At 50.0% G+C, this 20,371-nt stretch overlaps 2 protein-coding genes across 9 annotated transcripts in view; both read right to left on the bottom strand.

Moving 5' to 3' along the window:
- The window catches only part of LOC141728024 (multiple epidermal growth factor-like domains protein 8), a 109,859-nt gene extending 93,026 nt beyond the window's left edge, over nucleotides 1–16,833 (bottom strand). For 7 of the 8 annotated variants that reach the window (XM_074534322.1, XM_074534317.1, XM_074534318.1 and 4 more), the window contains exons 1-3: nucleotides 15,760–16,831; nucleotides 13,012–13,041; nucleotides 385–557 (exon numbers count right to left, since the gene is read on the bottom strand). In XM_074534322.1, coding sequence (XP_074390423.1) covers nucleotides 385–557; nucleotides 13,012–13,041; nucleotides 15,760–16,377 — 821 coding nt within the window. In that variant the 5' untranslated portion in view covers nucleotides 16,378–16,831. Of the gene's footprint in view, nucleotides 1–384; nucleotides 558–13,011; nucleotides 13,042–15,759 lie in introns of all 8 variants that reach the window. The other variant, XM_074534324.1, reaches the window with a different exon arrangement.
- LOC113460814 (tonsoku-like protein) overlaps nucleotides 13,411–20,371 on the bottom strand; it is a 47,552-nt gene continuing 40,591 nt past the window's right edge. The window contains exons 7-8 of the mRNA XM_074534340.1: nucleotides 19,851–19,924; nucleotides 13,411–16,950 (exon numbers count right to left, since the gene is read on the bottom strand). Of these exons, the coding sequence (XP_074390441.1) occupies nucleotides 16,878–16,950; nucleotides 19,851–19,924 (147 nt within the window). The 3' untranslated portion in view covers nucleotides 13,411–16,877. The remainder of the gene's footprint in view (nucleotides 16,951–19,850; nucleotides 19,925–20,371) is intronic.

The following is a 20,371-nucleotide window of genomic DNA, read 5'->3' as shown; positions in this document are numbered from 1 at the left end:
TTTTTTTTCCATTTTTTCCCAGTTTTTTCCCAATTTCCGGTGTTTTCCCCCCATTTTCACCCCTGGGGGGGGGGGGGACAGTCCCGGTGGTGACACCCACCACCCAATTTCCCCCCCATTTTCCTCATTTTTTCCCCAATTTTCTCCATTTTTTTTCCCATTTTTTCCCAATTTCCCCCATTTTCCCCCATTTGCACCTGTGTGGGTGGGGGGGTCTCAGTGGTGACACCCACCCCCCCATTTCCCCTCCTTTTTTTCCCGTTTCCCCGGAATTTTTCGCATTTTTTCCCCATTTTTTTCCCCAATTTTTCCCCTATTTTCTCCGTTTTTTTTCCATTTTTCCCCGTTTTTTCCCAATTTCCCGGTTTTTCGCCCCGTTCCCACCGGTGGGCGGGGTCCCCGAGGTGGGGGTCACCTGCCAGCTCTCCGAGGAGGGGGTCGAACACGAGCAGGTCGGTGTTGAAGCCGTTCTGGGGGGAGAAGCCCCCGACCAGAAAAACCCCCCGGGAGCCCCCCGGGGTCAGCGAGTGCCCGGCCAGGGCCGGCACCTCCGGGGCCTGGGATTGGGGTGAAAACAGCCAAATTTGGGGTGAGAAAACAGCGAAATTCGGGTTCGGGACCCCCAAAAATGAGATCGGGACCCCCAAAAATGGGGTAAGGGGCTGAAATTTGGGGGTTTTGGGCTGAAATTTGGGTTTGGGACCCCCAAATTCGGGACCCTCCCGGGGTCAGCGAGTGCCCGGCCAGGGCCGGCACCTCCGGGGCCTGGGATTGGGGTGAAAACAGCCAAATTTGGGGCGAAAACAGCGAAATTCGGGTTCGGGACCCCCTAGAATGAGATCGGGACCCCCAAAAATGGGGTAAGGGGCTGAAATTTGGGGGTTTTGGGCTGAAACTTGGGTTTGGGACCCCCAAATTCGGGACCCTCCCGGGGTCAGCGAGTGCCCGGCCAGGGCCGGCACCTCCGGGGCCTGGGATTGGGGTGAAAACAGCCAAATTTGGGGCGAAAACAGCGAAATTCGGGTTCGGGACCCCCAAGAATGAGATCGGGACCCCCAAAAATGGGGTAAGGGGCTGAAATTTGGGGGTTTTGGGCTGAAATTTGGGTTTGGGACCCCCAAATTCGGGACCCTCCCGGGGTCAGCGAGTGCCCGGCCAGGGCCGGCACCTCCGGGGCCTGGGATTGGGGTGAAAACAGCCAAATTTGGGGTGAAAACAGCCAAATTCGGGTTCGGGACCCCCTAGAATGAGATCGGGACCCCCAAAAATGGGGTAAGGGGCTGAAATTTGGGGGTTTTGGGCTGAAACTTGGGTTTGGGACCCCCAAATTCGGGACCCTCCCGGGGTCAGCGAGTGCCCGGCCAGGGCCGGCACCTCCGGGGGCCTGGGATTGGGGTGAAAACAGCCAAATTTGGGGTGAAAACAGCCAAATTCGGGTTCGGGACCCCCAAGAATGAGATCGGGACCCCCAAAAATGGGGTAAGGGGCTGAAACTTGGGGGTTTTGGGCTGAAATTTGGGTTTGGGACCCCCAAATTCGGGACCCTCCCGGGGTCAGCGAGTGCCCGGCCAGGGCCGGCACCTCCGGGGCCTGGGATTGGGGTGAAAACAGCCAAATTTGGGGTGAAAACAGCGAAATTCGGGTTCGGGACCCCCAAGAATGAGATCGGGACCCCCAAAAATGGGGTAAGGGGCTGAAATTTGGGGGTTTTGGGCTGAAATTTGGGTTTGGGACCCCCAAATTCGGGACCCTCCCGGGGTCAGCGAGTGCCCGGCCAGGGCCGGCACCTCCGGGGCCTGGGATTGGGGTGAAAACAGCCAAATTTGGGGTGAAAACAGCGAAATTCGGGTTCGGGACCCCCAAGAATGAGATTCGGGACCCCCCAAAAATGGGGTAAGGGGCTGAAATTTGGGGGTTTTGGGCTGAAATTTGGGTTTGGGACCCCCAAATTCGGGACCCTCCCGGGGTCAGCGAGTGCCCGGCCAGGGCCGGCACCTCCGGGGCCTGGGATTGGGGTGAAAACAGCCAAATTTGGGGCGAAAACAGCGAAATTCGGGTTCGGGACCCCCAAGAATGAGATCGGGACCCCCAAAAATGGGGGTAAGGGGCTGAAATTTGGGGGTTTTGGGCTGAAATTTGGGTTTGGGACCCCCAAATTCGGGACCCTCCTCGGGGTCAGCGAGTGCCCGGCCAGGGCCGGCACCTCCGGGGCCTGGGATTGGGGTGAAAACAGCCAAATTTGGGGGTGAAAACAGCCAAATTCGGGTTCGGGACCCCCTAGAATGAGATCGGGACCCCCAAAAAATGGGGTAAGGGGCTGAAATTTGGGGGTTTTTGGGGCTGAAACTTGGGTTTGGGACCCCCAAATTCGGGACCCTCCCGGGGTCAGCGAGTGCCCGGCCAGGGCCGGCACCTCCGGGGCCTGGGATTGGGGTGGGTGAAAACAGCCAAATTTGGGGGTGAAAACAGCCAAATTCGGGTTCGGGACCCCCAAGAATGAGATCGGGGACCCCCAAAAATGGGGGTAAGGGGCTGAAACTTGGGGGTTTTGGGCTGAACTTTGGGTTTGGGACCCCCAAATTCGGGACCCTCCCGGGGTCAGCGAGTGCCCGGCCAGGGCCGCACCTCCGGGGCCTGGGATTGGGGTGAAAACAGCCAAATTTGGGGTGAAAAACAGCGAAATTCGGGTTCGGGACCCCCAAAAATGAGATCGGGACCCCCAAAAATGGGGTAAGGGGCTGAAATTTGGGGGTTTTGGGCTGAAATTTGGGTTTGGGGACCCCCAAATTCGGGACCCTCCCGGGGTCAGCGAGTGCCCGGCCAGGGCCCGGCACCTCCGGGGCCTGGGATTGGGGTGAAAACAGCCAAATTTGGGGTGAAAACAGCGAAATTCGGGTTCGGGACCCCCAAGAATGAGATCGGGACCCCCAAAAATGGGGTAAGGGGCTGAAATTTGGGGTTTTGGGCTGAAATTTGGGTTTGGGACCCCCAAATTCGGGACCCTCCCGGGGTCAGCGAGTGCCCGGCCAGGGCCTGGCACCTCCGGGGCCTGGGATTGGGGTGAAAACAGCCAAATTTGGGGGTGAAAACAGCGAAATTCGGGTTCGGGACCCCCAAGAATGAGATCGGGACCCCCAAAAATTGGGGTAAGGGGGCTGAAATTTGGGGGTTTTGGGCTGAAATTTGGGTTTGGGACCCCCAAATTCGGGACCCTCCCGGGGTCAGCGAGTGCCCGGCCAGGGCCGGCACCTCCGGGGCCTGGGATTGGGGTGAAAACAGCCAAATTTGGGGTGAAAACAGCGAAATTCGGGTTCGGGACCCCCTAGAATGAGATCGGGACCCCCAAAAATGGGGTAAGGGGCTGAAATTTGGGGGTTTTGGGCTGAAATTTGGGTTTGGGACCCCCAAATTCGGGACCCTCCCGGGGTCAGCGAGTGCCCGGCCAGGGCCGGCACCTCCGGGGCCTGGATTGGGGTGAAAACAGCCAAATTTGGGGTGAAAACAGCGAAATTCGGGTTCGGGACCCCCAAGAATGAGATCGGGGACCCCCAAAAATGGGGTAAGGGGCTGAAATTTGGGGGTTTTGGGCTGAAATTTGGGTTTGGGACCCCCAAATTCGGGACCCTCCCGGGGTCAGCGAGTGCCCCGGCCAGGGCCGGCACCTCCGGGGCCTGGGATTGGGGTGAAAACAGCCAAATTTGGGGTGAAAACAGCCAAATTCGGGTTCGGGACCCCCTAGAATGAGATCGGGACCCCCAAAAATGGGGTAAGGGGCTGAAATTTGGGGGTTTTTGGGGCTGAAATTTCGGTTTGGGACCCCCAAATTCGGGACCCTCCCGGGGTCAGCGAGTGCCCGGCCAGGGCCGGCACCTCCGGGGCCTGGGATTGGGGTGAAAACAGCCAAATTTGGGGTGAAAACAGCCAAATTCGGGTTCGGGACCCCCAAGAATGAGATCGGGACCCCCAAAAATGGGGTAAGGGGCTGAAATTTGGGGGTTTTGGGCTGAAATTTGGGTTTGGGACCCCCAAATTCGGGGACCCTCCCGGGGTCAGCGAGTGCCCGGCCAGGGCCGGCACCTCCGGGGCCTGGGATTGGGGGTGAAAACAGCCAAATTTGGGGTGAAAACAGCCAAATTCGGGTTCGGGACCCCCAAGAATGAGATCGGGGACCCCCAAAAATGGGGTAAGGGGCTGAAATTTGGGGGTTTTGGGCTGAAATTTGGGTTTGGGGACCCCCAAATTCGGGACCCTCCCGGGGTCAGCGAGTGCCCGGCCAGGGCCGGCACCTCCGGGGCCTGGGATTGGGGTGAAAACAGCCAAATTTGGGGTGAAAACAGCCAAATTCGGGTTCGGGACCCCAAGAATGAGATCGGGACCCCCAAAAATGGGGTAAGGGGCTGAAATTTGGGGGTGTTGGGCTGAAATTTGGGTTTGGGACCCCCAAATTCGGGACCCTCCCGGGGTCAGCGAGTGCCCGGCCAGGGCCGGCACCTCCGGGGCCTGGGATTGGGGTGAAAACAGCCAAATTTGGGGTGAAAACAGCGAAATTCGGGTTCGGGACCCCCAAGAATGAGATCGGGACCCCCAAAAATGGGGTAAGGGGCTGAAATTTGGGGGTTTTGGGCTGAAATTTGGGTTTGGGACCCCCAAATTCGGGACCCTCCCGGGGTCAGCGAGTGCCCGGCCAGGGCCGGCACCTCCGGGGCCTGGGATTGGGGTGAAAACAGCCAAATTTGGGGTGAAAACAGCGAAATTCGGGTTCGGGACCCCCAAGAATGAGATCGGGACCCCCAAAAATGGGGTAAGGGGCTGAAATTTGGGGGTTTTTGGGCTGAAATTTGGGTTTGGGACCCCCAAATTCGGGACCCTCCCGGGGTCAGCGAGTGCCCGGCCAGGGCCGGCACCTCCGGGGCCTGGGATTGGGGTGAAAACAGCCAAATTTGGGGTGAAAACAGCGAAATTCGGGTTCGGGACCCCCAAGAATGAGATCGGGACCCCCAAAAATGGGGTAAGGGGCTGAAATTTGGGGGTTTTGGGCTGAAATTTGGGTTTGGGACCCCCAAATTCGGGACCCTCCCGGGGTCAGCGAGTGCCCGGCCAGGGCCGGCACCTCCGGGGCCTGGGATTGGGGTGAAAACAGCCAAATTTGGGGTGAAAACAGCGAAATTCGGGTTCGGGACCCCCAAGAATGAGATCGGGACCCCCAAAAATGGGGTAAGGGGCTGAAATTTGGGGGTTTTGGGCTGAAATTTGGGTTTGGGACCCCCAAATTCGGGACCCTCCCCGGGGTCAGCGAGTGCCCGGCCAGGGCCGGCACCTCCGGGGCCTGGGATTGGGGTGAAAACAGCCAAATTTGGGGTGAAAACAGCGAAATTCGGGTTCGGGACCCCCAAGAATGAGATCGGGACCCCCAAAAATGGGGTAAGGGGCTGAAATTTGGGGGTTTTGGGCTGAAATTTGGGTTTGGGATCCCCAAATTCGGGGACCCTCCCGGGGTCAGCGAGTGCCCGGCCAGGGCCGGCACCTCCGGGGCCTGGGATTGGGGTGAAAACAGCCAAATTTGGGGTGAAAACAGCCAAATTCGGGTTCGGGACCCCCTAGAATGAGATCGGGACCCCCAAAAATGGGGTAAGGGGCTGAAATTTGGGGGTTTTGGGCTGAAATTTGGGTTTGGGACCCCCAAATTCGGGACCCTCCCGGGGTCAGCGAGTGCCCGGCCAGGGCCGGCACCTCCGGGGCCTGGGATTGGGGTGAAAACAGCCAAATTTGGGGTGAAAACAGCCAAATTCGGGTTCGGGACCCCCAAGAATGAGATCGGGACCCCCAAAAAATGGGGTAAGGGGCTGAAATTTGGGGGTTTTGGGCTGAAATTTGGGTTTGGGACCCCCAAATTCGGGACCCTCCCGGGGTCAGCGAGTGCCCGGCCAGGGCCGGCACCTCCGGGGCCTGGGATTGGGGTGAAAACAGCCAAATTTGGGGTGAAAACAGCCAAATTCGGGTTCGGGACCCCCAAGAATGAGATCGGGACCCCCAAAAATGGGGTAAGGGGCTGAAATTTGGGGGTTTTGGGCTGAAATTTGGGTTTTGGGACCCCCAAATTCGGGACCCTCCCGGGGTCAGCGAGTGCCCGGCCAGGGCCGGCACCTCCGGGGCCTGGGATTGGGGTGAAAACAGCCAAATTTGGGGTGAAAACAGCGAAATTCGGGTTCGGGACCCCCAAGAATGAGATCGGGACCCCCAAAAAATGGGGTAAGGGGCTGAAATTTGGGGGTTTTGGGCTGAAATTTGGGTTTGGGACCCCCAAATTCGGGACCCTCCCGGGGTCAGCGAGTGCCCGGCCAGGGCCGGCACCTCCGGGGCCTGGGATTGGGGTGAAAACAGCCAAATTTGGGGTGAAAACAGCGAAATTCGGGTTCGGGACCCCCAAGAATGAGATCGGGACCCCCAAAAATGGGGTAAGGGGCTGAAATTTGGGGGTTTTGGGCTGAAATTTGGGTTTGGGACCCCCAAATTCGGGACCCTCCCGGGGTCAGCGAGTGCCCGGCCAGGGCCGGCACCTCCGGGGCCTGGGATTGGGGTGAAAACAGCCAAATTTGGGGTGAAAACAGCGAAATTCGGGTTCGGGACCCCCAAGAATGAGATCGGGACCCCCAAAAATGGGGTAAGGGGCTGAAATTTGGGGGTTTTGGGCTGAAATTTGGGTTTGGGATCCCCAAATTCGGGGACCCTCCCGGGGTCAGCGAGTGCCCGGCCAGGGCCGGCACCTCCGGGGCCTGGGATTGGGGTGAAAACAGCCAAATTTGGGGTGAAAACAGCCAAATTCGGGTTCGGGACCCCCTAGAATGAGATCGGGACCCCCAAAAATGGGGTAAGGGGCTGAAATTTGGGGGTTTTGGGCTGAAATTTGGGTTTGGGACCCCCAAATTCGGGACCCTCCCGGGGTCAGCGAGTGCCCGGCCAGGGCCGGCACCTCCGGGGCCTGGGATTGGGGTGAAAACAGCCAAATTTGGGGTGAAAACAGCCAAATTCGGGTTCGGGACCCCCAAGAATGAGATCGGGACCCCCAAAAATGGGGTAAGGGGCTGAAATTTGGGGGTTTTGGGCTGAAATTTGGGTTTGGGACCCCCAAATTCGGGACCCTCCCGGGGTCAGCGAGTGCCCGGCCAGGGCCGGCACCTCCGGGGCCTGGGATTGGGGTGAAAACAGCCAAATTTGGGGTGAAAACAGCGAAATTCGGGTTCGGGACCCCCAAGAATGAGATCGGGACCCCCAAAAATGGGGGTAAGGGGCTGAAATTTGGGGGTTTTGGGCTGAAATTTGGGTTTGGGACCCCCAAATTCGGGACCCTCCCGGGGTCAGCGAGTGCCCGGCCAGGGCCGGCACCTCCGGGGCCTGGGATTGGGGTGAAAACAGCCAAATTTGGGGTGAAAACAGCGAAATTCGGGTTCGGGACCCCCAAGAATGAGATCGGGACCCCCAAAAATGGGGTAAGGGGCTGAAATTTGGGGGTTTTGGGCTGAAATTTGGGTTTGGGACCCCCAAATTCGGGACCCTCCCGGGGTCAGCGAGTGCCCGGCCAGGGCCGGCACCTCCGGGGCCTGGGATTGGGGTGAAAACAGCCAAATTTGGGGTGAAAACAGCGAAATTCGGGTTCGGGACCCCCAAGAATGAGATCGGGACCCCCAAAAAATGGGGTAAGGGGCTGAAATTTGGGGGTTTTGGGCTGAAATTTGGGTTTGGGACCCCCAAATTCGGGACCCTCCCGGGGGTCAGCGAGTGCCCGGCCAGGGCCGGCACCTCCGGGGCCTGGGATTGGGGTGAAAAACAGCCAAATTTGGGGTGAAAACAGCGAAATTCGGGTTCGGGACCCCCAAGAATGAGATCGGGACCCCCAAAAATGGGGTAAGGGGCTGAAATTTGGGGGTTTTGGGCTGAAATTTGGGTTTGGGACCCCCAAATTCGGGACCCTCCCGGGGTCAGCGAGTGCCCGGCCAGGGCCGGCACCTCCGGGGCCTGGGATTGGGGTGAAAACAGCCAAATTTGGGGTGAAAACAGCGAAATTCGGGTTCGGGACCCCCAAGAATGAGATCGGGACCCCCAAAAATGGGGTAAGGGGCTGAAATTTGGGGGTTTTGGGCTGAAATTTGGGTTTGGGACCCCCAAATTCGGGACCCTCCCGGGGTCAGCGAGTGCCCGGCCAGGGCCGGCACCTCCGGGGCCTGGGATTGGGGTGAAAACAGCCAAATTTGGGGTGAAAACAGCGAAATTCGGGTTCGGGACCCCCAAGAATGAGATCGGGACCCCCCAAAAATGGGGGTAAGGGGCTGAAATTTGGGGGTTTTGGGCTGAAATTTGGGTTTGGGACCCCCAAATTCGGGACCCTCCCGGGGTCAGCGAGTGCCCGGCCAGGGCCGGCACCTCCGGGGCCTGGGATTGGGGTGAAAACAGCCAAATTTGGGGTGAAAACAGCGAAATTCGGGTTCGGGACCCCCAAAAATGAGATCGGGACCCCCCAAAAATGGGGTAAGGGGCTGAAACTTGGGGGTTTTGGGCTGAAATTTGGGTTTGGGACCCCCAAATTCGGGACCCTCCCGGGGTCAGCGAGTGCCCGGCCAGGGCCGGCACCTCCGGGGCCTGGGATTGGGGTGAAAACAGCCAAATTTGGGGTGAAAACAGCGAAATTCGGGTTCGGGACCCCCAAAAATGAGATCGGGACCCCCAAAAATGGGGTAAGGGGCTGAAATTTGGGGGTTTTGGGCTGAAATTTGGGTTTGGGACCCCCAAATTCGGGACCCTCCCGGGGTCAGCGAGTGCCCGGCCAGGGCCGGCACCTCCGGGGCCTGGGATTGGGGTGAAAACAGCCAAATTTGGGGTGAAAACAGCGAAATTCGGGTTCGGGACCCCCAGAAATGAGATCGGGACCCCCAAAAATGGGGTAAGGGGCTGAAATTTGGGGGTTTTGGGCTGAAATTTGGGTTTGGGGACCCCCAAATTCGGGACCCTCCCGGGGTCAGCGAGTGCCCGGCCAGGGCCGGCACCTCCGGGGCCTGGGATTGGGGTGAAAACAGCCAAATTTGGGGTGAAAACAGCGAAATTCGGGTTCGGGACCCCCAAAAATGAGATCGGGACCCCCAAAAATGGGGTAAGGGGCTGAAATTTGGGGGTTTTGGGCTGAAATTTGGGTTTGGGACCCCCAAATTCGGGACCCTCCCGGGGTCAGCGAGTGCCCGGCCAGGGCCGGCACCTCTGGGGCCTGGGATTGGGGTGAAAACAGCCAAATTTGGGGTGAAAACAGCGAAATTCGGGTTCGGGACCCCCAAAAATGAGATCGGGACCCCCAAAAATGGGGTAAGGGGCTGAAATTTGGGGGTTTTGGGCTGAAACTTGGGTTTGGGACCCCCAAATTCGGGACCCTCCCGGGGTCAGCGAGTGCCCGGCCAGGGCCGGCACCTCCGGGGCCTGGGATTGGGGTGAAAACAGCCAAATTTCCCTGGAATTCCGTCCTTTTATCCCCAATTTCCATGGAATTCCACCATTCATCCCACAATTTCCATGGAATTCCATCATTTATCCCCAATTTCCATGGAATTCCATCATTTATCCCCAATTTAATGGAATTCCATCATTTATCCCCAATTTCCATGGAATTCCATCATTTATCCCCAATTTCCATGGAATTCCATCATTTATCCCCAATTTAATGGAATTCCATCATTTATCCCCAATTTCAATGGAATTCCATCATTTATCCCCAATTTAATGGAATTCCATCATTTATCCCCAATTTCAATGGAATTCCATCATTTATCCACAATTTCCATGGAATTCCATCATTTATCCCCAATTTCCATGGAATTCCATCATTTATCCACAATTTCCATGGAATTCCATCATTTATCCCCAATTTCCATGGAATTCCATCATTTATCCACAATTTCCATGGAATTCCATCATTTATCCCCAATTTCCATGGAATTCCATCATTTATCCCCAATTTCAATGGAATTCCATCATTTATCCACAATTTCCATGGAATTCCATCATTTATCCACAATTTCCATGGAATTCCATCATTTATCCCCAATTTAATGGAATTCCATCATTTATCCCCAATTTCCATGGAATTCCATCATTTATCCCCAATTTCCATGGAATTCCATCATTTATCCACAATTTCCATGGAATTCCATCATTTATCCCCAATTTAATGGAATTCCATCATTTATCCACAATTTCCATGGAATTCCACCATTTATCCACAATTTCCATGGAATTCCACCATTTATCCACAATTTCCATGGAATTCCATCATTTATCCCCAATTTCCATGGAATTCCATCATTTATCCCCAATTTCCATGGAATTCCATCATTTATCCCCAATTTAATGGAATTCCATCATTTATCCCCAATTTCCATGGAATTCCATCATTTATCCCCAATTTAATGGAATTCCATCATTTATCCCCAATTTCCATGGAATTCCATCATTTATCCACAATTTCCATGGAATTCCACCCCTTTCATCCACAATTTCCATGGAATTCAATCATTTATCCCCAATTTAATGGAATTCCATCATTTATCCCCAATTTCAATGGAATTCCATCATTTATCCCCAATTTAATGGAATTCCATCATTTATCCCCAATTTCCATGGAATTCCATCATTTATCCACAATTTCCATGGAATTCCATCATTTATCCCCAATTTAATGGAATTCCATCATTTATCCCCAATTTAATGGAATTCCATCATTCATCCACAATTTCCATGGAATTCCATCATTTATCCCCAATTTAATGGAATTCCATCATTTATCCCCAATTTCCATGGAATTCCACCATTTATCCACAATTTCCATGGAATTCCACCATTTATCCACAATTTCCATGGAATTCCATCATTCATCCACAATTTCCATGGAATTCCATCATTTATCCCCAATTTAATGGAATTCCATCATTTATCCACAATTTCCATGGAATTCCATCATTTATCCCCAATTTCCATGGAATTCCATCATTTATCCCCAATTTCCATGGAATTCCATCATTTATCCCCAATTTCCATGGAATTCCATCATTTATCCCCAATTTCCATGGAATTCCATCATTTATCCCCAATTTCCATGGAATTCCATCATTTATCCCCAATTTAATGGAATTCCATCATTTATCCACAATTTCCATGGAATTCCATCATTTATCCACAATTTCCATGGAATTCCATCATTTATCCCCAATTTAATGGAATTCCATCATTTATCCCCAATTTCAATGGAATTCCATCATTTATCCACAATTTCCATGGAATTCCATCATTTATCCCCAATTTAATGGAATTCCATCATTTATCCCCAATTTAATGGAATTCCATCATTTATCCCCAATTTCAATGGAATTCCATCATTTATCCACAATTTCCATGGAATTCCATCATTTATCCCCAATTTCCATGGAATTCCATCATTTATCCCCAATTTAATGGAATTCCATCATTTATCCCCAATTTAATGGAATTCCATCATTTATCCCCAATTTCAATGGAATTCCATCATTTATCCACAATTTCCATGGAATTCCATCATTTATCCACAATTTCCATGGAATTCCATCATTTATCCCCAATTTAATGGAATTCCATCATTTATCCACAATTTCCATGGAATTCCATCATTTATCCCCAATTTAATGGAATTCCATCATTTATCCCCAATTTCCATGGAATTCCATCATTTATCCCCAATTTAATGGAATTCCATCATTTATCCCCAATTTCCATGGAATTCCATCATTTATCCACAATTTCCATGGAATTCCATCATTTATCCCCAATTTAATGGAATTCCATCATTTATCCCCAATTTAATGGAATTCCATCATTTATCCCCAATTTCAATGGAATTCCATCATTTATCCCCAATTTCAATGGAATTCCATCATTTATCCACAATTTCCATGGAATTCCATCATTTATCCCCAATTTAATGGAATTCCATCATTTATCCCCAATTTCCATGGAATTCCATCATTTATCCCCAATTTCCATGGAATTCCATCATTTATCCCCAATTTCCATGGAATTCCATCATTTATCCCCAATTTAATGGAATTCCATCATTTATCCCCAATTTAATGGAATTCCATCATTTATCCCCAATTTAATGGAATTCCATCATTTATCCCCAATTTCAATGGAATTCCATCATTTATCCCCAATTTCAATGGAATTCCATCATTTATCCCCAATTTAATGGAATTCCATCATTTATCCCCAATTTAATGGAATTCCATCATTTATCCCCAATTTCCATGGAATTCCATCATTTATCCCCAATTTCCATGGAATTCCATCATTTATCCACAATTTCCATGGAATTCCATCATTTATCCACAATTTCCATGGAATTCCATCATTTATCCCCAATTTAATGGAATTCCATCATTTATCCCCAATTTCCATGGAATTCCACCCCTTTCATCCACAATTTCCATGGAATTCCATCATTTATCCCCAATTTCCATGGAATTCCATCATTTATCCCCAATTTCCATGGAATTCCATCATTTATCCCCAATTTCAATGGAATTCCATCATTTATCCCCAATTTAATGGAATTCCATCATTTATCCACAATTTCCATGGAATTCCACCCTTTTATCCCCAATTTCAATGGAATTCCATCATTTATCCACAATTTCCCTGGAATTCCACCCCTTTTATCCCCAATTTCCCTGGAATTCCACCCCTTTCATCCACAATTTCCATGGAATTCCACCCCTTTTATCCCCAATTTCCATGGAATTCCATCATTTATCCACAATTTCCATGGAATTCCACCCTTTTTTTCCCACTCCATCCCCTCCAAAAATCCCATTCCCAACCCCCAAAAACCCCCAGAAACCCCCAGAAATCCCCCAAAATTCCGGGATCATCCCCTCCCGCCCCTTTCCCCGCATGGGAAATCCGGGAATTGTGGGAATTCTGGGATTTCCATGGAATGCTGACCTCCCTGTCCAGCAGCCAGTACAGGAACAGCTGGAATGACCACGGAAATTCGGGAATTTTAGCTGGGAATGAGGGAAAAACCCCGGAATTCCAAAGGGATTCGGGACGGAAAAAACCCAGAATTCCAAAGGGATTTGGGGTGGAAAACCCAGAATTCCAAAGGGTTCTTAAAATTCCAGAAGGATTTGGGACGGAAAAAATCCAGAATTCCAAAGGATTTGGGACAGAAAACACCCAGAATTCCAAAGGGATTTGGGATGGAAAAACCCGGAATTCCAAAGGGATTTTGGGGTGGAAAAACCCGGAATTCCAAAGGGATTTGGGGTAGAAAATAATGGAATAATGACAAAAAACATTGGGAATTTTAGCTGGGAAAACCTCAGGACGGAGCAGGGAAAATTCCCAGATTTTCCCCATTCCCAGATTTCCCAATCCTAGATTTTCCCCATTCTCAAATTTCCCCATTCCCAGATTTCCCCATTCCCAAATTTCCCCATTCCCAGATTTTTCCCATTTTTTCCCCATTCCCAGATTCTCTCATTCCCATTTTCCCATTCCAAAATTTCCCATTTTTTCTCCCATTTTTCCCAGATTTTCCCCATTTTTCCCATTCCCTGATTTTTCCCATTTTTTCCCCATTGCCAGATTTTTTCCCATTCCCAGATTTCCCCCATTTTTCCCCAGATTTTTCCCAAATTTTCCCCATTTTCCCCATTTTTCCGATTTGTTCCCCATTCCCAGATTTTTCCCCATTCCCGGATTTTCCCATTTTTTCCCAGATTTTTCCCATTCCCAGATTTCCCCCCTCCCATTTCCCATTCCCAAATTTCCCCATTCCCAGATTTTCCCCAGATTTTTCCCATTCCCAGATTTCCCCATTCCAAAATTCCCCATTTTTCCCCACATTTTTCCCATTTATCCGTTTTTCCCCATTTTCCCCACATTTTTCCCAGATTTTGCCCATTTCCAGATTTCCCCATTCCCAAATTTCCCCATTCCCAGATTTTTCCCATTTTTCCCCATTCCCAGATCTCCCCATTCCCATTTTCCCATTTTTTTCCATTTTTCCCCATTTTTCCCAGATTTTTCCCAAATTTTCCCCATTCCCATTTTCCCCATTTTTCCCATTGTTCCCCATTCCCATTTTTCCCATTTTCCCCAGATTTTTCCCAAATTTTCCCATTTTCCCCATTGTTCCCATTGTTCCCCATTCCCCTTTTCCAGATTTTCCCTAGATTTTTCCCATTCCCAGATTTTTCCAATTTTTCCCCATTTCCCCATTTTTCCCAGATTTTCCCCATTTTCCCCATTCCCATTTTTCCCATTTTCCCATTTTCCCCAGATTTTTCCCATGTTTTCCCATTTCTCCCATTTTTCCCCATTTTTCCCCATTTTCCCCATTTTCCCCATTTTCCCAGATTTTCCCATATTTTTCCCAGATTTTTCCCCATTCCCATTTTTCCCCATTTTTTCCCATTTTCCCCAGATTTTTCCCATTCCCATTTTTCCCAGATTTTTCCCAGATTTTCCCCATTTTCCCCTTTTCCTATTTTCCCATTTTTCCCAGATTTTTCCCAAATTTCCCCCTTTTCCCATTTCCCCCATTTTTACCTTTTCCCAGATTTTTTCCCATTTTTCCTATTTTCCCCCATTCCCATATTTTTCCCATTTTTCCCCAGATTTTCCCCATTTTCCCCCATTTTCCCATTCCCATTTTTCCCATTTTTCCCAGATTTTCCCCAGATTTTTCCCATTCCCAGATTTTTCCAATTTTTCCCCATTTTTCCAATTTTTCCCAGATTTTCCCCATTCCCATTTTTCCCATTTTTCCCCCATTCCCATTTTCCCCATTTTCCCATTCCCATTTTCTCCATTTTTCCCATTTTTCCCATTTTTCCCAGATTTTCCCCATTGTTCCCATTGTTCCCCATTCCCATTTTCCCCAGATTTTTCCCAGATTTTTCCGATTTTTCCCCATTTCCCCCATTTTTCCCCATTCCCATTTTTCCCCATTCCCATTTTCCCATTTTTTCCATTTTCCCCAGATTTTTCCCATTTTCCTCCAGATTTTTCCCAAATTTTCCCCATTCCCATTTTCCCATTTTTCCCAGATTTCCCCATTTTCCTCATTGTTCCCCATTCCCATTTTTCCCATTTTCCCCAGATTTTTCCCAGATTTTTCCCATTCCCAGATTTTTCAGATTTTCCCCCATTTCTCCCAGATTTTCCCCATTTTCCCCATTCCCATTTTTCCCATTTTTTCCAGATTTTCCCCAGATTTTTCTGATTTTTCCCCATTTTTCCCATTTTTCCCACCTTTTCCCATTTTCCCCAGATTTTTCCCATTTTCCCCCCATTCCCATTTTTCCCATCTTCCCCATTCCCATTTTCCCATTTTCCCCAGATTTTTCCCATTTTTCCCATTGTTCCCCATTCCCACTTTCCCCATTTTCCCATTCCAAAATTTCCCATTTTTCACATTTTCCCCAGATTTTTCCCAGATTTTTCTCATTTTCCCCATTCCCATTTTCCCCCAGATTTTTCCCATTCCTAGATTTTCCCCACTTTTCCCCATTTTTCCAATCTTTCCCAGATTTTTCCCATTTTCCCCATTCCCATTTTCCCCATTTCCCCATTTTTTCCATTTTCCCCAGATTTTTCCCAGATTTTTTCCAGATTTTTCCCATTGTTCCCATTGTTCCCCATTCCCCTTTTCCAGATTTTCCCCATTTTTCCCATTTTTCCCACCTTTTCCCGGGAGCTCTCGGTCACCAAGGGACAGATCCAGGATTTACCTGGCAGCGATTCCAGGGAATCCTGGAAAAACTGGGACAGGGAATGGGGACCTGGGAATGCCGGGAATTCCAGCCGGGAATCCCAAATTCCCATGGAAAAAAACCTTTGGAATTCCCAATTCCCATCCCCAAATCCCTTTGGAATTCTGGTTTCCCATCCCAAATTTACCTGGAAAAATCCCTTTGGAATTCTCATTTCCCATCCCAAATTCCCTTTGAAATTTTCATTTCCCATCCCAAAATCCCAACAGAATTCCAAGGAACCTTTGGAATTCTGCTTTTTTTCCATCCCAAATTCCCTTTGGAATTCTAAGAACCCTTTGGAATTCCCAAAATTCCCATCCCAAATTCCCACGGAATCCCATGGAAAATCCCTTTGGAATTCTGGGTTTTCCATCCCAAATCCCTTTGGAATTCTGGATTTTCCATCCCAAAATTTTTTTGGAATTCTGGTTTTCCATCCCAAATTTCCTCCGGAATTCTCATTTCCCATCCCAAAATCCCTTTGGAATTCCGGTTTCTCATCCCAAATTTCCACACGTAAAACCCTTTGGAATTCTGGATATTCCATCCCAAATTCCCATTGGAATTCTGTTTTCCCATCCCAAATTTATCAGGAGAAAAAAACCTTTGGAATTCTGGGTTTTCCATCCCAAAATCCTTTGGAATTCCAGTTTTCCCACTCCAAATTCCCACAGAAAATTCCTTTAGGAATTCCCGTTTCCCATCCCAAATTCCAATGGAAAAAGTCTTTGGAATTCCGGCTTCCTTATCCTCAAATTCCCTTTGGAATTCTGGTTTTCCATCCCAAAATCCTTTGGAATTTTGAGTCTCCATCTGAAATTCCCGAGGAAAATCCCTTTGGAATTCTCATTTCCCATCCCAAAACCTTTGGAATTCCGGTTTTCTATCCCAAATTCCCTTTGGAATTCTGATTTCCCACCACCAATTCCCATGGAAAAAAAACCCTTTGGAATTCTCACTTCCCATCCCAAAAATCCCTTTGGAATTCCCATTTCCCATCACCAAATTCCAATGGAAAAAGCCTTTGGAATTCCGGCTTCCTTATCCTCAAATTCCCTTTGGAATTCTGGGATTGGCCGACAGGTCCAGGGACAGCAGGGACGGACAGGCGGGCAGGGACCTGGGAAAATGGGGAAAAATGGGCAAAAATGGGGAAAAATGGCACCAAAATGGGACCAAAAATGGTCAAAAATGGGACCAAAATTGGCACCAAAATGGTCAAAAATGGCACCAAAGTTGGGACCAAAATGGGACAAAATTGGCACTAAAATAGGAGCAAAATGGTCAAAAATGGGACCAAAACTGGCACTAAAATGGGAACAAAATGGTCAAAAATGGCACCAAAGTTGGTGCTAAAATGGGAACAAAATGGGAGCAAAATTGGGACCAAAATGGGACAAAATTGGCACTAAAATGGAACCAAAATGGTCAAAAATGGCACCTAAATGGGACCAAAAATGGCATTAAATTGGGAGCAAAATTGGCACCAAAATGGCCAAAAAAGGGATCAAAATGGGACCAAAACGGTCAAAAATGGCACCAAAATTGGCACCAAAATGGGAACAAAATGGGAGCAAAATGGCCCAAACCAGCAGTGATGGACAGGCGGGCAGAGACCTGGGGGGGGGAGGGAAAAAATGGGGCAAAAATGGGGAAAAATTGCCGTCAAAATGGCACCAAAATGGGCACCAAAATGGGACAAAATTGGCACCAAAATGGGACCAAAATGGTCAAAAATGGCACCAAAATTGGCGCCAAAAATGGGAACAAAATGGGAGCAAAATTGGCACCAAAATGGTCAAAAATGGCACCAAAAATGGCACTAAAATGGGAACAAAATGGGACCAAAATGGGCAAAAACAGCAGTGACGGACAGCCCGGCAGAGACGTGGGGGGGAGGAAAAAAATGGGGCAAAAATGGGGAAAAATGGGGAAAAATGGGCAAAACCAGCAGTGATGGACAGGCGGGCAGAGACCTGACAGAGGGAGAAAATGGGGAAAAATGGGGAAAAATGGGGAAAATTGGCATCAAAATTGGCACCAAAATTGGCACTACAATGGGACCAAAATTGGGTCAAAAATGGCACCAAAATTGGCACTAAAATGGGAACAAAATGGGAGCAAAATCGGCACCAAAATGGTCAAAAATGGCACCAAAAATGGCACTAAAATGGGAACAAAATTGGCACCAAAATGGCACCAAAACCAGCAGTGATGGACAGGCGGGCAGAGACCTGGGAAAGGGGGAAAAATGGGCAAAAATGGGGAAAAATGGGCACCAAAATGGGCAAAACCAGCAGTGATGGACAGCCCGGCAGAGACCTGGGGGGGGAGGGGGAAAATGGGGACAAAATGGGGAAAAAATGGGGCAAAATGGCAAAAATTGGCATCAAAATGGGAACAAAATGGTCAAAAATTGGCGTCAAAAATGGCACAAAAGTGGCACCAAAATGGTCAAAAATGGCACTAAAATGGCACCAAAATTGGCACTGAAATGGGACCAAAATTGGCACTAAAATGGGAGCAAAATGGCCAAAAGTGGGATCAAAATGGGAGCAAAATCGGCACCAAAATGGGACCAAAATGGTCAAAAATGGGAGCAAAATTGGCACCAAAATGGGACCAAAATGGGCAAAAATGGGATCAAAATGGGAGCAAAATTGGCATCAAAATGGGACCAAAATGGTCAAAAATGGGAGCAAAATTGGCACCAAAATGGGACCAAAATGGGCAAAAATGGGATCAAAATGGGACCAAAATTGGTACCAAAATGCCCAAAAATGGCACCAAAATGGGACCAAAAAAATTAAAATTTGGGATTAAAAAAATTAAATTAAAATTAAAAAATTAAAAATGGGATTAAAATGGGATCAAAATGGTCAAAAATAGCACCAAAATGGAACCAAAATGGGAACAAAATTGGCACTAAAATGGGACCAAAATGGGATCAAAATGTGACCAAGATGCGACGAAAATGGCCAAAAATGGGAGCAAAATGGGACCAAAACTGGCACCAAAATGGAACCGAAATGTTCAGAAATGGCACCAAAATGTCACCAAAATGGGACCAAATTGGTCAAAAATGGCACCAAAATTGGCACTAAAATGGTCAAAAATGGCACCAAACTGGCACTAAAATGGTCAAAAATGGGATCAAAATGGGACCAAAATTGGCACCAAAATGGGGCCAAAATGGTCAAAAATGGCCCCAAAAAGGCACCAAGTGGGACCTAAATGTCCCCAGGGTGTCCCCAATGTCCCCAAGGTGTCCCTAAGGTGTCCCTAAGGTGCCCCAGGGTGTCCCCAAGGTGTCCCCGATGTCCCCAAGGTGTCTCTGTTGTCCCCAGGGTGTCCCCAAGGTGTCCCAGGGTGTCCCCGATGTCTACATGGAGTTTACAGGATGTCCCCAATGTCCCCAGGGTGTTCCCAAATGTCCCCAAGGTGTCCCAGGGTGTCCCCGATGTCTACATGGAGTTTACAGGATGTCCCCAATGTCCCCAGGGTGTTCCCAAATGTCCCCAAGGTGTCCCAGGGTGTCCCCGATGTCTACATGGAGTTTACAGGATGTCCCCAATGTCCCCAGGGTGTTCCCAAATGTCCCCAAGGTGTCCCAGGGTGTCCCCGATGTCTACATGGAGTTTACAGGATGTCCCCAATGTCCCCAGGGTGTTCCCAAATGTCCCCAAGGTGTCCCAGGGTGTCCCCGATGTCTACATGGAGTTTACAGGATGTCCCCAATGTCCCCAGGGTGTTCCCAAATGTCCCCAAGGTGTCCCAGGGTGTCCCCGATGTCTACATGGAGTTTACAGGATGTCCCCGGTGTCCCCAAGGTGTCCCCAAGGTCCCCAAGGTGCCCCAAGGTGTCCCCAGGGTGTCCCCAGGGTGTCCCCATGGTGTCCCCAAGCTGTCCCCAAGGTGTCTCTGATGTCCCCAAGGTGTCCCTGGGGTGTCCCCAGGGTGTCCCCAGGGTGTCCCCAGGGTGTCCCCGATGTCCCCAGGGTGTCCCCGGTGTCCCCTCACCGTGCCAGCTCGGTGATGTCCCCGTCCCTCAGGTGGTTCCCGGCCAGCGAGAGGTGACGCAGGGCACAGCCGGCCTGCGGGGACAGCGCGTGACACCGGTGACGTCATCAATGTCACCAACAGCCCCAATGTCCCACATGACGTCATCAATGTCACCGAGGTCACCGACAGCCCCAATGTCCCACATGACGTCATCAATGTCACCAATGTCCCCAACAGCCCCCACGTCCCACATGACGTCATCAGTGTCCCCAACAGCCCCCACGTCCCACATGACGTCATCAGTGTCACCGGCATCACCGACAGCGCCCATGTCCCACATGACGTCATCAATGTCACCAACAGCCCCAATGTCCCACATGACATCATCAGTGTCACCAATGTCACCAACAGCCCCCACGTCCCACATGACGTCACCAATGTCACCGAGATCACCGACAGCCCCCACGTCCCACATGACGTCATCAATGTCACCAACAGCCCCCATGTCCCACATGACGTCATCAATGTCACCAATGTCA

Source organism: Zonotrichia albicollis, unplaced genomic scaffold (genome assembly GCF_047830755.1).
Source record: "Zonotrichia albicollis isolate bZonAlb1 unplaced genomic scaffold, bZonAlb1.hap1 Scaffold_83, whole genome shotgun sequence".
Classification (NCBI taxonomy): Eukaryota; Metazoa; Chordata; class Aves; order Passeriformes; family Passerellidae; genus Zonotrichia; species Zonotrichia albicollis.
The sequence above is the reverse complement of the archived record's forward strand: the minus strand, read 5'-3'. Positions and strand labels throughout refer to the sequence as shown.